Here is a 17070-nt window from a genome sequence, read left to right on the forward strand (position 1 = left end):
CCCCGGTCCGGTGCGGGGGCGACACTGAGGGTTGCGATCCATTGCCGGACACGGAAAAAAGACAAAAAAGACAAAAAAAAAAAAAAACCATATATGACAAACCCACTGCCAATATCCTGAATGGGGAAAAACTGAAAGCCTTCCCTTAAGGCAGTAACAAGGCAAGGATGCCCACTCTCACCACTCCTGTTTAACTTAGTATTGGAAGTACTAACCAGAGCAATCAGGCAAGAGAAAGAAAGAAAGGGCATCCAGACTGGAAAAGATGAATTTAAACTGTCCCTATTTGCAGATGGCATAACCCTATATATAGAAAAACCTAAAGACTATCAAAAAACTTTAAGAGCTGATGAATAATTTCAGTAAAGTTGCAGAATACAAAATCAATACACAAAAATCAGTAGCATTTTTATACTCCAATAAGGAAGTAGTAGAAAAAGAAATCAAGAAAGCAAGGCTATTTACAATAGTCACAAAAAGAATTAAATACCTAGTAATAAATTTAACCAAGGAGATGAAAGATTTCTACAATGAGAACTATAAATCACTGCTGAAAGAAATTACCGAGGACACAAAAAGATGGGAAGATATTGCATGCTCTTGGACTGGAAGAATCTGTATTGTGAAAATGTCTATACTGCTCAAAATGATCTACAGATTCAGTGCAATTCACATTAAAATACCAATGATGTTCTTCACAGAAATAGAAAAAACAATCCTAACATTCATATGGAGCAACAAAAGATCCTGAATAGCCAAAGCAATCCCGAGCAAAAAAAATAAATAAATAAAGCCAGAGGCATTACACTACCTGACTTCAAATTATACTACAAAGCTATAGTAACCAAAACAGCATAGTGCTGGCATAAAAGCAGACACTGGGACCAATGGAACAGAATAGAGAACCCAGAAATCAGCCCACATATTTATAGCCAACCGATCTTCATCAAAGGCACCAAGAACATACACTGGGGAAAAGACTGCCTCTTCAATAAATCACGCTGCAAAAACTGGACATCTGTATATAGAAGAATGAAACTAGACCTGTACCTCTTGCCATATACCAAAATCAATTCAAAATGGATTAAAGACTTAAATATAAGACCTGAAACTATAAAACTCCTAAAAGAAAACAGGAGAAGCACTTCAGGAAGTAGGATTGGGCAAAGATTTTAGGAATGAGACCCCCAAAGCACAGACAACAAAAGAAAAACTGAACAAATGGGATTATATCAAACTAAAAATCTTCTGCACAGCAAAAGAAACAACAGAGCAAAAAGGCAACCTACAGAATAGGAGAAGATATTTGCAAACAATGCATCCAACAAAGGATTAATATCAAGAATATACAAGGAACTCAAACAACTTAACAGTAAAAAAAAAAAAAAAGAGTAATCCAATTTTTAAAATGGGCAAAGGAAAAATAGGCATTTCTCAAAGGAAGATATACAAATGGCAAACAGGCACAACATCACTAAGCATCAAAGAAATGCAAATCAAAACCATATTGATGTGTCATCTTACCTCAGTTAGACTGGCTGTTATCAAAAAGACAGAATAACAAATGCTGGTGAAGATGCATAGAAAGGGGAACCCTCCTACATTGTTGGTGGGACTATAAATTAGTACAGCCATTATGAGGTTCCTCAAACAAGTACAACTACAGATAGAACTGCCATATGATCCAGCAATCCCCCTCCTGGGTATATACCCAAAGAAATGGAAATCATCATGTCAAAAGGATACCTGCACCACCATGTTTAACACAGCTCTGTTTACAATAGCCTAGAGTTGAAACCAACCTAAATGTCCATCAACAGACAACTAGATAAGGAAAATGTGGTATATATACTCAATGGAATACTGGTCTGCCATAAAAATGAATGATATTCTGCCATTCACAGCAACGTGGATGAACTTAGAGAAAATTAAGTGAAATAAGCCAGGCACAGAAAGAGAAATACTGCATGTCCTCATTCATAAGTGGGAGCTAAAAAAAATAAACAAATTGAAAATAAAAAAGAAAGATACAGCAATCAGAATAATACATCGAACTTTCGAAAGAAGAGAACAGTACTGAGGTTAGCAGAGGTGGAGGGTGTGGAAACATTTATTGACCATTGCTACTCAGTAAACATTGTGAACATTGTCAGTCACTTTACCCTGACACTGTTTTATTAACATAAAAGAAAAAGTTCAATCTCAGGCTCAACATAAGCCAGATACCAAAACCTGATAAAAATTAGCATAATAAAACTGTAGACCCATCTCACCTGTGACTAAGATATATTATTCATAGATCACATACTGTCAAAAAGAATGAAACGATATTGTCTTAAGTGTACCATGATCATATAGAGATTATTTCAGCCATGTGGAGTTGTTTTAATATTGAGGAATCTACTATTATCATATAAAATCAGTACATCAAAATAAATAATAAACATATGACCATCTTATTGGATAAAGAAACAGTATTTGATTTAAATTTGTTTAATTTCTTTGTAAAAACTTAGAAAACTAGAATTGGAAAGACATATTACTTATATGGTAGAGAATATCTATCTCAGACCAACAAATTTCTCATAGTTTTATATCAAAACACTGATGATATTCACATTAAAATCTGAAAAAACATGAAAATACCCACTCTCACCTCCACTACTCTGTTGTGGGAGAGAAGTGATGAAAGTTGAAAAGAAGATAAATTTTTCATCATTTGCGTAAAATGTGATCACATAGGAATCCTAAGAGAATCAACTGAAAAAAAAAAATGGTTACAGTGAGACTGGACGTACAGAAGAGCAACAAAACATTCAACAATCACAAATCAACAGCAGTGTCCAGGGACTGATAATGAAGGCAAACTTAAATACTACTAAGGGAGATAAAAGATCTGAATGGACGATGAGAATTATCATGTGCCTATTTGAAAACACTATTGTCATGACGTCACTTCTTGCCAAAACACCATGTAGATTTAATACACTTCAAATAAATTATCAATGCAAACCATGGACAAACTGATTCTAAAGTTACATAATCTTGAAAAAGAAGCATGCAAAAATATCTAAAACTTTCTTGTCTTTTGTTTGTTTTTTACCTTTTTATTTTTAAATGTTATCAGTCTTAAAGAATCATAACAAGAATAATATGAGAACTCCTTCAACAACACTCTAGCCACATTCACCAGCTTTTACCATTTTGCCACATTTGTCTTATGCTCTCCCCCAGACACATATACATACATATGTACATACACATTTATAGTATAACTTATCTTTTTCTGAATCATTTGAGAGTGAGTTGAATATATTATGCCCTTTACCCCTTAATATGTCACTGTATATTTCCTAAAAATAAGGATATTTTCTTATATAAACAGAGCACATTCAGGAAAGTTAACAGTAATAACCAACTTTTATTTACAGGCCCTGTTTTAAATTTTCCAGTTGTCCCAGTAGTATAGTTGATTGCATTTACTTTTCTTTTCTTTCTTTCACTTTAATCTGGAACAATTCTTTGTCTTTTCTTTGTCTTTTGTGGCATGAACACCTTGTTAAGATATTCTATAGAATATTTCTCCATTTTGGTTTGTCTGATATTTCCTCATGATTTGTGGCATGAACACCTTGTTAAGATATTCTATAGAATATTTCTCCATTTTGGTTTGTCTGAGATTTCCTCATGATTACTACATTCTAATACTACCATTTTGGCTGGAATGTTGTATAAGTGAGGTCGTGAACTTCTCTGGAAATCACATTAGGAGTCACATGATGTCTGTAGGCTACTCTTTGGTGATACTAATCTGGTCAACTGGTCAAGGTGTTGTCCAGTTTTTCTACTATACAAGGGTGCTTCACAAAGTCCATGGAAAAATAGAATTGAAAGATAATATTAATCTTCCCATGAACTTTTTGAAGTACCCTCGTATGGCTACTTCTTCCTCTTTACAATTGATAAGCATTCTGGGGGAAGACACTTTAAGACCATTTACGTAATCCACTCCTTAATTAAACTTCTATAAATTTAGCATCCATTGATGATTCTTGTATAAACCAATCTTTAGTATAATAGTTGCAAAATTATGATTCTGACCCACGACTCCACATTTGACAGCCTTTCCCTCAGTTATTTTTTTTTTCATTTGTTAATCTTTTCACCATCAGTATGGATTTAGACATTACTTTTGTATTCAGTAGGTTATAATTCATTATGTATCCCAGATTTTGCCAGTGAGAGCCCATTCAGGCTGGCTCTTGTGTCCTTTTGACAAATTCCCATGTTCTTATGAGCACAACTTTCTGGCACAACAAAATGTTGCAAACTTGTCTTGTACCTTTCCTGCCCTACCCCTGGAATCAGTCATTTCTCCAAGGAGCCCTGTATCCTTTTAGTGAGGAATGGTTTGGGCACTGAATTTGGAATACTAGGAGTCTTAGCTTCTAGTCGCTTGGAAAGAAAAAAGTTGAGATATATGTGTGTATATGTGCATGTGTGTATAGTTTCTTAAAATTGTGAGTTAATACTGATACCTCTAGTTTCAATCCAACCCCTGTGGAGTTTTTCTTGCCTTTTCTCATTCCATGCATCTGTCTTTCCTTCCACAGTGAAAACTCTAACTCCCAAAACATCAACACATTTTTTTATTCCTTTCAATCCTACAACATATCCTAGAGTTGAGACTCAGAATCACTCTAACCATATCTCTATAAAAAAAAATCTACTAAAAGGAACACAATATTTATTGGTCTTTTTTTTTCCCTACCACCTTTATATATTAAAAACAGTGGCTTTATATAGTGAAAGAGAGTTCTATAAAAAAAAATCTACTAAAAGGAACACAATATTTATTGGTCTTTTTTTTTCCCTACCAGCTTTATATATTAAAAACAGTGGCTTTATATAGTGAAAGAGAGCGTCCAAAAGTTTCTTGGATTATTTCTCTCTGTCCCCAGAGTGGTTATTTTATTGATTTGAAATACAGTTGGATTCATCTGTTTCCATTTGCATTCAGTTTTTATTTTGTTTGTTTGTTTAATTCTCACTGACTTTATTTTTTGAATATGTAGAACATTCACATACATCCCAAAAGTCGAAACTCTGTAGTGAGGTATCACTTCCTCCCATGTCCCTTGCACACTGTTCTTCCCTCCCCTACCTCCTGTAGTAACCAATTTCATTATTTCCTGGTTTATTTTTCTTTTCTTTGGTGGGGGGGTTGTTTTTTTACAAAAAGAAACAAAACATATAAATTGATTTTCCCTTCTTTCTCAAACAGAAAGGTAATATACCATACAAACTTTTTTTGCACTTTGCTTTTTTTCACTTAACAATATATCCTGGAAGTCATCTCATATCATTTCATCAGATTCATAATCCTCATTCTTTTTTGCATAGTACCATTGCTTGTATATACTAAAGTTTACTCAACCAGTCTCCTATGTTTGGACATTTAGATGAGTTCCAATATTTTGCAAATACAAATAGTGCTGTAATGAATACTTGTGCGTGTGTATTTTCATATTGTTGGAGGAATGTCTTCAGGGTAAATTCCTAGAAGTAGAATTGCTGGATGGAGGGATAAACACATGTGCAGTTTGGTTCAATATCGCCAAATTCCTCACCACGGGGGTTCTGTCATGCTGCATTCTCACACAGACAACAGTGCTTATTACTCCATAGCCTTACCAACTGAGTGTCATGTCAACTTTCTCAGTGTTTACCAGTATGCTGGATGATATCTCAGTGTAACTTTAACTTGCGTTTCTCTTATTATGAGAAAAGTCAGACGTCTTTTCATAGGTTTGAAAGCCACTGTGCATCTTTTTAGTGAATTGATTTTTTCATATCTTTTGCTTGTTTTTCTGCAGCATTTTTGGTCTTCACTTTTAAAAAGTTGCTTATGCATTAAGGACATTAGCTCTTTAACTGTGATATATTTTGCAAATATTTTCTATCAGTCTGTCATTTGACTTTTGACTTTGCTTCTCTTGTTTCTTGCCATCTAAAAACTTTTTGTTAGGCAACCACAAGTGAGGGCTATTATTATCAGATCCCAAAATGTAAGATAAGGAGAGAAAAATTAAAACAATATAGTTATGGAAAAATAGAAAGTTCACTAGGATAAATAGTCCCAAAATAGATACAAATATATGTATACATTTGAGTGTGTGTTTAGGAATTTAGTGTATAATAAGAGTGACACTTCAAATCAGTGATGAAAGGGATGGTTATTTAGGAAGTGTACTAGACACTCAGTTAACTGTTTTAAAAAACTGCAGTTAGATCCACCAAAGAAAATTCAGTTAAATAGTTAACAAATGAAGCCATCGAAGTACTAGGAGAAAATATTGGTAATTATAGCAGCATTTCTCAACGTCAGCACTATTGAAATTATGGACTGGATAATTCTTTGCTGTAGGAGGCTATCCTGTACATTGTACATATTCAGCAGTATCCCTCAGTAGATGTAAGCAGCTCCCTCAGTCATGGTGATCTCCAGACATTGCCAGATGTTCCCTGGGGGGTAAAATCACCCCTGGTTCAGAGCCACTGTTCTATATCATTTCAACTAGAATTATAGCACACAAAAATGAAATCACAAAGGAAAATTTAGGCCAAAAAAACTTTAGTACTTGTAGAAGCTATAAAATTGAAATTCAAGCAACAGGCTGAAAAATACTTAGCATAAATGACATTCCCATTCCATGAAAAAGTAATTAGTAAGAAGAGATCTAAATAGATAAGTAAATACCGAAAAAAAATCAGTATGCTAATATATTTAAAATAAAACATAAATAAATTCAGGATGCATGCTTTAGCTTTCATGTTAGTAAACATAAAATAAACTTACTCAGGGTGGATATGGGGAGACAATTTCATAAAGTGATTGAAGTATAACACTGATGAAATACAGTGGGCCCCAGTATATATTAGGCCTTGCAAATATATACGTAGCCTTTGTCTATACAGTTTTACTTCTGGGACTTAATCCTAAAGGAATAATTTAACTGTAAAAAAATTCATTGCAGGGCCGGCCCGGTGGCACACTGGATAGTGCGCCGCTTGGGAAGCGCGGCGGCGCTCCCGCCCGAGGGTTCGGATCCCACATGCAGACCGGTTCCCACTCACTGGCTGAGCGAGGCGCAGGAGCAACACCGAGGCTTGCAATCCCGTTGCTGGTCCCCGGTCCGGTGCGGGGGCAACACTGAGGGTTGCGATCCGTTGCCGGACACAGAAAAAGACAAAAGACAAAAAAAAAAAAAAAAAATTCATTGCAGTACTATTTATAATTGCTAAACATTGGAAAAACCCATCTAACAGTAGGAAGTGCTCAAATAAATAAAGTACATCTGTAGATAATGGTATGGTTAATTAGATCAATATTACAACCGATGATGTATATACAAAGGGGAAAATGGATAGATTATAGTTAGAAATTCAACAAAATTGTGTGTATATGAATTTATCTCTAATATAGATCCCATTTTTTTGTTTCTATTTATATAAAATTGTTGATAGATTTAGTGCTAAGATAGTATAGAATTTTTTCATTTTTATATTTGTATTTTCCAATATTTCTTCCAATGGGCATGAATAGTTTGTATAATAAAAGAAAATGGGGCCACCCTGTGGCTCACTTGGGAAAATGTGGCGCTGGGAGCGCCGAGGCCGCAGGTTCAGATCCTATATAGGGATGGCCAGTGCGCTCACTGGCTGAGCATGGTGCAGGCGACACCAAGCCAAGGGTTACGATCCCCTTACCGGTCACAAAAAAAAAAAAAAAAAGAAAGAAAATGGAGAAATAAAACATTTTAAAATCCTTTGTCTCAATTCCAAATTTAAAAATTCAGTAAAATTTTAAAAGTAAAAAATTAGTAAAATTTTCAATGATGAAGATAACCAAAGAATTTTCTACAGTGATGTTCATGAAAGCATTATTTATAACTGAAAAAAGAAATGATAATATGAATGTCCCCAAATAATTATTCATATGATACTATCCTGCATATGTAGAGGAAAACTGTGTTTTTAAAAGTCTAAACTAATATTTCTGATAGAAAGTGGTTACTGTTAACCACATAAATATATAAAAGTAATGGAGTGCCTAAATTTAGTATTAAGACAAAACACAGCATTTTCCTCTGTGTGTGAATATGTGTTTGTGTCTTCATAGGAATTTCTTTACTTCTTTGAATAGTCTAAAGGAAAGTAACCTAAAATTTGATTTACCATATTGCAGGTTGCTTCAGGTGAATGCAATGAAGACACCGAAGTTTACAACATCACCCTGTGTACTGGGGATGAACTCACTCTAATGGGGCAGGCAGAAATCCTTTATGCAAAAACTTTTAAGGAAAAATCACGACTCAACACAATCTTCAAAAAGATCGGGAAGCTCAATTCCATCAGCAAGCTGGGAAAAGGTAAAATGCCCTGCCTTATTTGCATGAACCACCGGACCAATGAAAGCATTAGCCTTCCATTCCAGTGCAAGGGCCGATTTAGCACACGAAGTCCCCTGGAACTTCAGATGCAGGAGGGTGAACACACCATCCGCAACATTGTGGAGAAAACCAGGCTTCCTGTAAATGTGACTGTGCCAAGTCCTCCACCCAGAAACCCATACGACCTCCACTTCATCCGGGAGGGCCACCGCTACAAGTTTGTGAATATACAGACCAAGACAGTGGTGGTTTGCTGCGTGCTGCGGAGCAACAAGATCCTCCCCATGCACTTCCCTTTGCACTTGACTGTGCCCAAGTTCAGCCTCCCTGAACACCTGGTGAAGGGGGAGGTATGGCCCGAAACCCTGGTTCATCACTGGCTGGGTATCTGCCAAGAACAGTTCGACATTGATGAGTATTCACGGGCTGTTCGTGATGTGAAAACCGACTGGAATGAGGACTGCAAGAGCCCCAAGAAGGGCCGATGCCCTGGCCACAATCATGTGCCCAATTCCCTTAGCTACGCCCGCGATGAGCTCACCCAGTCCTTCCACCGCCTCTCAGTCTGTGTGTATGGCAACAATCTCCATGGCAACAGTGAGGTGAACCTCCATGGCTGCAGGGACCTGGGGGGAGAGTGGGCCCCGTTTCCTCATGACATCCTGCCCTATCAGGACTCTGGTGATAGTGGGAGTGACTACCTGTTCCCAGAAGCTAGTGAAGAATCGGGAGGCATCCCAGGGAAGCCAGAACTTCCTTATGAAGAGCTGTGGCTGGAAGAAGCCAAGCCCAGCCATCCGCCTCTCACTCGTTCCCTGAGCGAGAAGAGCAGATGTGATCCATTTAGAGGCTCTGTCCGGTCCAAATGTGCAACTTCTCCTCTTCCTGTCCCTGGGACTCTGGGAGCAGCAGTGAAGTCTTCAGATACTGCCCTACCTCCACCTCCAGTGCCTCCCAAATCCGAAGCCGTAAGTCATTGCTGTTTTGGAATGGTGTCCAGTCTTCCTGTCTCTCTGCTCAGTCAGGCACTAATTTATTTTCTTAAAGAAAGGAAAACTCCCTAACTGAAGATTATCAGAATGAGCTAATTTGTTTGATTTGGGCTGAAATATAAATGCTAACTGGATTATTTTTATCCATTAGAAGTTAGGGTTCTACTATGTGTTTGAGGAGAAACTCTTCAAGAGTTTGTAACAGGAGAGTTTGAAACATTCTGCTGCTGCCTAGAGAAGGGCTTATAGGGAGGAGAGAGTGGAAGCTGGCAGTCAGAGAAAAAGGTGATTCAATAATGCGGGTATGAGAGGATGGTACCCTGGACCACAGCAGGTGGTGGCAGGAGCTGGCGGGGGCAGGTGGCTGCTTCAGAATATGTTTCAGAGGTAGATACAACAGTATGTCCTGATGAATTGGATGTGGGTAGTGAAGGAAAGAGAACAGTCAAGGAAAACTCCTAGGTTTTTAGCCTGAGTAACAGAGTGGATATTAGTGCCATTTATAGTGATGGAGAAGACAGAAGGAGAAGTAAATCTAGTTGGGGGTGGGAGGGGAAGCAGAGGGGAGTCAGGAGGCATCAGCATCACTTGTAAGCCCCCCTCCACCCCTGGAATTACACTGAGATCAAAGCATAGTGGGTGTGTTCATGTACGCACACACACACACCCTGGAACTGGGTGCCAGGGCAGTTCTATTCAACACCTTAAAGATACCTCATCCAGAGTTTGACAGGGCTTCTGTAAATTTTAATGTAAAAAGGTCAGTATGGAACAGGAGGAAGGGCCCTCTGCTTTATCACATTCTTTCACTGGCAGCTACTCTGAACCTTTGCTACTCATTTTTGATCTTTGAATTTTATTATATCTGAAAAGAAAAAGTGCTAGAAGTATTGGGTGTAATTCTGTTCATTTATTGACAGTATCTATTATAATGGTTTCCTTTTCTCTATCTGTAGTAGAATCCTTTTTTAAAAAAAAAACCCAATATATAGAAGAGGTAAAATCAAAACCCATCTGACTGAAGCACAGATTGGGGACAAAGGGTCTTCTTTGTGCCCCTGCCCACTCTGCCCCCAGCACATGGTCTCAGCACACTTCTACACAAAGTTCTGGGCCTATGCAGAACCCAGTTTTAAAATTCTAGAATTACTGGGCTAGATGCTGGAAATATGACCATCAGTGATACCCGGACTCTGGGCCCTAGTACGTTACAGTGTTATAAGGAGGGTAAAAGATGAAAAGAGATGATGACTGTTACACAAGTTAAAAGGTGGTAAGAATAGGAGAGAGAGAGAGAATGAGTGTTGGAATTCAGAGGAAAAGACAAACTTCTGGTTGGAGGATGAATGAGAGAAGCCTTCGTGGAGATTGACATTTTAAATGTGCTGAGAGAACATACATACATGAATTAGAAGTGCAGAAAGATGAGAAAGAAGGCCATTCCAGACAGAACAGCGGGAGCACGGGTATGGAAGCTGGGGCAGCTTTAAGCACATCCAAGGACAAGTGAGGCGTTGTGTTGGGCCAGTTGAACAGGGTACATGAAGGGTAGTGTGGCGGAAAGGTAGGACATGGACAGCCCTGAATGTCTGGCAGCAGTGTGTACCAGGCACCATGCCTTGCTGTCCATGAAGAGCCCGTTGCTGCAAGATTTCCTGAGAGAGGATCCACCTCTGGCTGCTCAGTCTAGGACATAAGAACTCCCCAGAAACTGCAGTTCTGTCTGGACATTTCCCTGCTCCTTAGAAAATCTTCCAGGGATCTTAGGGCACAGAGCAGAGATCCCTGTGTTCAGTAGGATTCATGGAATATTTGGAGATGTCTTGGTGGAGTTGGGGTCCTTGGCCCTTGTATTCATGCCAGAAATATCTAAGAGGGTTCCCAAAAAGCCAGGTAAAAAGTTAAGGGACACGTCTCCTAGCAAGTACTTGAGGCAACTTTAGACAGCCATATATTTGATGTTATTTGAAGATTGGGGCCCTGATCTTCAACAGGAACATGATCACACGAACTTGTCCTGTTGAACGTTTTTTACTTGGCATAGTGGGGACTCATGTTTGTTGTCCAGCTGATGGGCTGAGGCTCATCCAAGATAGTCACACCCTGGGTCGTTGATGTAACCAAGTCTACAGTTAGGAAACTAGCATGATTTGGTGTTTTCTGTGGCTACCGAAAGATGAGTAAGAACATAAATATTAAGAGGTCAGAGCTTGACTTTGGTACCATAACCGACCCAAATGGAGTTGGCCCATGCACAGCCGAAAGTCAAGCACCAAAGCACAGGTCTTTGCAGCAGAAAAAAAGGTTTATTCACAAGGCTGCCGAGTGAGAAGACGGGAGATACATATCTCAAATCCGTCTTGTGCACAGTGGGAAGGAAGGTATATTTGTGGAGAAGTGGTTTCTGCTGCAAGGCCTGGGGGATTGTGATTGGTTAAAGGTTCGAGGGCATCCTTCAGCGATCTGCACAGGGGCAAGCCGTCCCCATGACTCTGCATGCTCAGAAAATGGTGGCCTTAGCAGTTCCTGGAGGCGGAGGTTCCTGGCCCTCTGAAATCAAAAGGTCACCATCAGACATTCCACAGGCTCAGCAGAGTCTGCGGGCTCAACCAGTTTAGCCTGGTTTGTGTTGAGCCAAGCTAACTCCAACAGCCCTACAAAAACACCTTAGGTACACAACTTGTGACTTCTGCCCCAGAGGTGTTATCTTAAAAGGCAGATAGGAAGAAACAGAATGAGAGGTTAGTTATGGAAATTTACTGAAAGAAGGAGCAATTTAAACAGGGAGTAAATTTTAACTGAAAAATCCCCAGTTACAGTACTAAAAGAAATACGCCAGAGTTAAATTTGAAACTAAAAGCAAATCTCACAGGAGAAGAGATTTTGGCCTCTAGTCTAAGCTGTAATTTCTTATGACATAAGAGAATCTTTTCAAAGTGTGTCTAGTGTTCATAGAATGTTATAAACATAAAGATTTTTTAATAAGTACCTGAAATTGCTTAATTTACTTTTAAAAAAAATTTAGGCATTTCAAATGAAGTCATATTTTTTACTGGTTCTGTGACCATGAAATGAATTTTCCATTTTTAGGATGTGCATGGGATCCAGAGAACGTCATAATTGTTAGATGTGGCTTCAGCTTGCAATTTTCAAAAGGGAGCTTTAATGGGGCAGAAATTCAAGTGCTCCCACAGAATTAAATACAAGTTTTCCTTTGGACAGTTACAGTGGAGTGAATCCTGGAAGAGAGCCCTGCCGTGTGTCTAGCAGCTGTCCCGCCAATCATTAAAAATGGCACTAAGCTTTCAAGTAAGGCCAGTGTGACATTATCTGGGAAGATGACAACTCCCACCAGGTCCTTAGTAATAGGAGGTGTTGGGGCAGTGGAAAGTGGTGTGGGGGTCTACAGGTGTGATGTCTGCGTCACCTGCACGTCCTCCTGCTCATCTTCTGATTCTTCCCTTCTTCATGTTCGGTCCCAATACCCTAAATTGTGACATATTTGTGCTATCTTCCCAGCAGACTTCCTGGTCTTTACTTCTTTCTATGTAAGTGAGAATAGATCTTTCCCCTTCAGCAACAGCACATGCTGTGCCTGGGCACTGTGCCTGTGCCCAGCTCTGGCGGCATCTGGGCGATGTTTGTCAGTGCTTTTCGACCATCATTTTAACAGGGAGGCGAGGCACAGGCACGCAGAAATCCTCAGCAGCACAGTAAATGGCTTAGTCCTGTTCCTGTGCCTTGTACTTGATGTGGCTATTTAGAATCAAACTCTAGTCACCTTGTATCTTGGTAAAGATTGTTTAATACAATTTTTTAAACGAAACACTGCCACTTACCTCTCTGGAATATGAGAGGCTATTCCCTCCTTAACGGGAATGTCCCAAGGAAAAGTAAACAGTTCTTGGTTTAAGGGCTAGAAGGGATGTGGCTAACTTGTATCTTTTAGAACTATTGGAGCTGAGTCCAAGCTGAAGGAGCATGTCCAGTTCACTGAGTGGTGGCATTTTTAGTTTTTAAATTTTTGCAACGTGCCGCAGATCAGAAGACCCGCCAGTCCCTCTTGAGTGGATTATCGTTATTGATCTATGCATTTATTCTAAACACGCCTCTATTTTATAACTTTGTGGGCCTCTATTCATTATTTTAATTTTCTGGATATTGGCTGGTACATCTAAAGGACACTCTACAAGTGACAACCTTCAAGCACTATCCTTTTTTTTTTCTTCCTCTTTAGAAAATGCCATTTTGGAGAGCAATGATGGAAAGACTTTATATTGCATGAAATTCTATAAATAGAATGTTTAACTTCAGACTGCTCTGGTCTGTGCAGTGAACTACAGATGGTTATCATAGCAACAGGGTCACAAAACCATTTGCACAGCAGTATCCTATCTGGGGACCCCAGAACCCAGTGATCAATGTCCTTCATCTGTCTTCAGTAAGAGAAAAAAATGCATTCACTCCTGGTAGGTTGTTGACATTACAACAGTTCTTGAGAATGGTGAAAGGAAAATCACGAAAGGAGCTCTAGGTTGTGAACCACTGGTTTCAACCAAGTTTTACTGCAAGAGTAACGAATTTGCTAACTTCTGTCATACACAGGGATGCCCCCACAGCTTATGAGAAACAGGGTGTAGGGATTGAGTTCTAAGATGAATTGGTAGCATGTACTCATTGTTAGGAGGCTGGAAATCCATCTTAAATAAATTTCCTCTACTGAAGCACACTGTGTTGCTGGTGTTTGAGAAAAATAAGACTGAAAGGGTGAATTTAATGCCAGATTGATTTGGCCTAGTTCAGTAGGGGCTTGAAGAAGCAGATGTAACTATAGAGAAATAAGGTACAGTGTCTGACTCTGCCTCAGACAGGCAAAACAACTGATGAGAAGAAGAAAGAAGTTTCCAAGCATCCTGGGAGTCTTCATTTCCCCTCTCAGTGGAGTTCAGGAGAAAAGTGACCTGCCACCCTATGTGATAGGTAGTTAGAGGTGTGGAGTGTCGCTTCTAAGAGCCACACATGGATTTGAATCCTCCCTGTATCACTTAGTGGTTTCATACCTTGGGCAAAATATTCAACCTCCCTGAGTCAGTTCCTGCGAGGATAATAACTTCTTCACTGCATTACTGTATGCTACAAAGTACTTGGCACTTTTCCCTGGCACTTGGTAAGCATTCAAAATAAGTAGTTGCGATAATTTAATATAGGATGGATTCCAATTTAGGATCAGATAGGAAGTGATTTTTTACAGGGTTTTTCCTGTGTCCTTGCTTGTCTAAGGGATGTAGAGAGGAAATTGCCCTTTCCAGATGCATAAGGCCCCTCCAAAGAGGCAGGAGGCCAATGTTTAGAGATGAGCATGTCCCCCTTCACAGCCAGATGGGCACAGTGAGCCCTGGTACCTAGACGGGAGCCAGTTGTCCTCACCGTCCAAAAGTGCACGTGATGGTTTCATTTTGCTAGGTCTCTAAGAGATTACAAAAACAAGATTTTAAAAATACCAAAACATTCTTTTAATCTAACTTTAAAAACATCTACTTGATAAGATAGGTGTTATAATTTAGTTACCTAGCTATGGAATCATCATAAACTTGGTAGTCATCATAAGCAAAAAAAAAAGAGCTGCAGAAATGCTTGACAGACATCCTGTGGATCACAATAATATATAATCCTTTGGGGGGAATTTAGTTACCTAGCTATGGAATCATCATAAACTTGGTAGTCATCATAAGCAAAAAAAAAAAAAGAGCTGCAGAAATGCTTGACAGACATCCTGTGGATCACAATAATATATAATCCTTTGGGGGAAACCTGAGTGTTTTGAAGAACTATGGAGTGCCTGTGAAAAAGCCACTTGCAGCTCTAAGGCTGCAAACAAGTGTCAAGAAACTAATAATCACAGGCAAACCCATATAGAAATATTAAAGATGAGAAGTTGCCTTGGATAACTAACTTCGTTCCTCAGATATGGCTAGGCCAGGCCGAGATGCCACAAGCTCTTATAACTCTGGATGTGTCCACCCTACAGAATTAGGAATCTCTTGTGACTACCCAAGTTAAGAAAGCACTGTAAAAATGTTTATAAACTGAGGGAAGTGACTATGAGAATTGATTCTACTCTGAATTTTTATTATATTTTGTCTTTAAGCTTTTTCCCTCTATCACATATTAATATTAGTAAAGGCATTAAAAGATCAGATTTTCTTAAATAAATCTGATGTATTAATATACAATTTTAAGTACTAAAAAGATAAATCTGGAAGTAATTATTTACTTTTCAAAATGGCTTCTCTAAAAAAGATTTACTTAGGATTCCACTAATTAGTAAGGTCTCCTAGGGCATTTACCATTTAGTTCATTTTAATTACAACTTTTGAGGAGTACTCTATAAGCAAGCCATACCTACGTTCCCATTTATTAAGTGAAATAAAGACTAAATTATTATTGTGCTTTGGTAACTTTGAAACTAATTGCCTGCCATTTCATATAGGTTGTTTTTAAATGCAACCTTCTAGGCCAAGAATTTTTTTTTTTCTTCTTCTTCTGTATTCGTCAAAAATCTCAATGATTCGAATGTTAATAAAGATAATGATAATATTCTACTGGCTAAGTCTTCTTTCAAATCTACACTCTTAGGTACCATTTTTATGAAAGCACATTAATAGGAAGGTTATATACTATTTCAGTATATCTATCATGTATTAAACTCCTTGCTCTGGGAAAGGTCATTGTTCTGTGCCCCAGTGGCATGTGCTTTCTTCTGAGTCCGTGGAAGCACCCTAGATTTTAAACAAGCGCTTCTTTTCAGAACAACTTGCCCTTCTTGCCTGTGGATAAGTGGCTGCCTGCTCCCTCCTCCTTGCCTGAGGCTTGAATGTTGGAGGCCCTTTCAGAGAAAGGTCTGTCTTAGGTCCTTATCATCAATGTATAAAATTTGGGGGGGAGCACTTATTCATCTTAAAATCAGGATTTTGACTGTAAATCACATTTGCCCTATGTAATTAATCAAATAAAGGTTCATTTATTGCACTTGGTCATTATAAAACTTTAATTTCTGTTTGGCTGAAAATATCCACTGATGGCTATGTGACAGGGTTATGAACTCTTTATATAAAAGCCTCTTTATAACTAAGATTTCTTAAGGCTGGAATGATTTTGTTATCTGGGAGAGAGAGTGTGGGAAGAAATGTAAAAGGCAGGGCAGAGGGCATGCAGTGAAGGCAAAGTTACAGAGTTCAAGGAATCATGGTTACAAACCTCCTTTCTTTGGATCGCCAGTGTTATCCTGAATTTAGCTTTTTAGAGAAGAAAATTCATAATAAAGGTGAGTCTGATCAATCTCACCTATAGTGTACAGGTTTTCTGAATCATTATCCATATGGTAACAAAAGGATTCATATCTTACCTAAGTATTCCAAAATCTCTTTAGTGATTGCTGACAATTTCAGGCAGCATGATCTTTGAGACGGGAGATATTCTCCCCCCACCCCGACCACGTGATAGTAGATTTTATACTGTACACTAAGGAGGTGTGTGCCCATCAGCATGTATCTCCAGGATCCATTGTCCTGCATGGAAGAGTTGACCAACCGCTGCTGTGAAACTGATTTTCTTTTCCAAAAGGC

General features: G+C 38.7%; 1 protein-coding gene across 2 annotated transcripts in view; it reads left to right on the forward strand.

Moving 5' to 3' along the window:
- Nucleotides 1-17070, forward strand: part of GAREM (GRB2 associated, regulator of MAPK1) — a 122714-nt gene that overhangs the window by 95176 nt on the left and 10468 nt on the right. For both annotated transcript variants that reach the window (XM_008585326.1, XM_008585327.1), the window contains exon 3: nucleotides 8249-9421. In XM_008585326.1, the coding sequence (XP_008583548.1) occupies nucleotides 8249-9421 (1173 nt within the window). The remainder of the gene's footprint in view (nucleotides 1-8248; nucleotides 9422-17070) is intronic.

The sequence above is a fragment of the Galeopterus variegatus genome, unplaced genomic scaffold (genome assembly GCF_000696425.1).
Source record: "Galeopterus variegatus unplaced genomic scaffold, G_variegatus-3.0.2 Scaffold3520, whole genome shotgun sequence".
In the NCBI taxonomy this organism is placed as follows: Eukaryota; Metazoa; Chordata; class Mammalia; order Dermoptera; family Cynocephalidae; genus Galeopterus; species Galeopterus variegatus.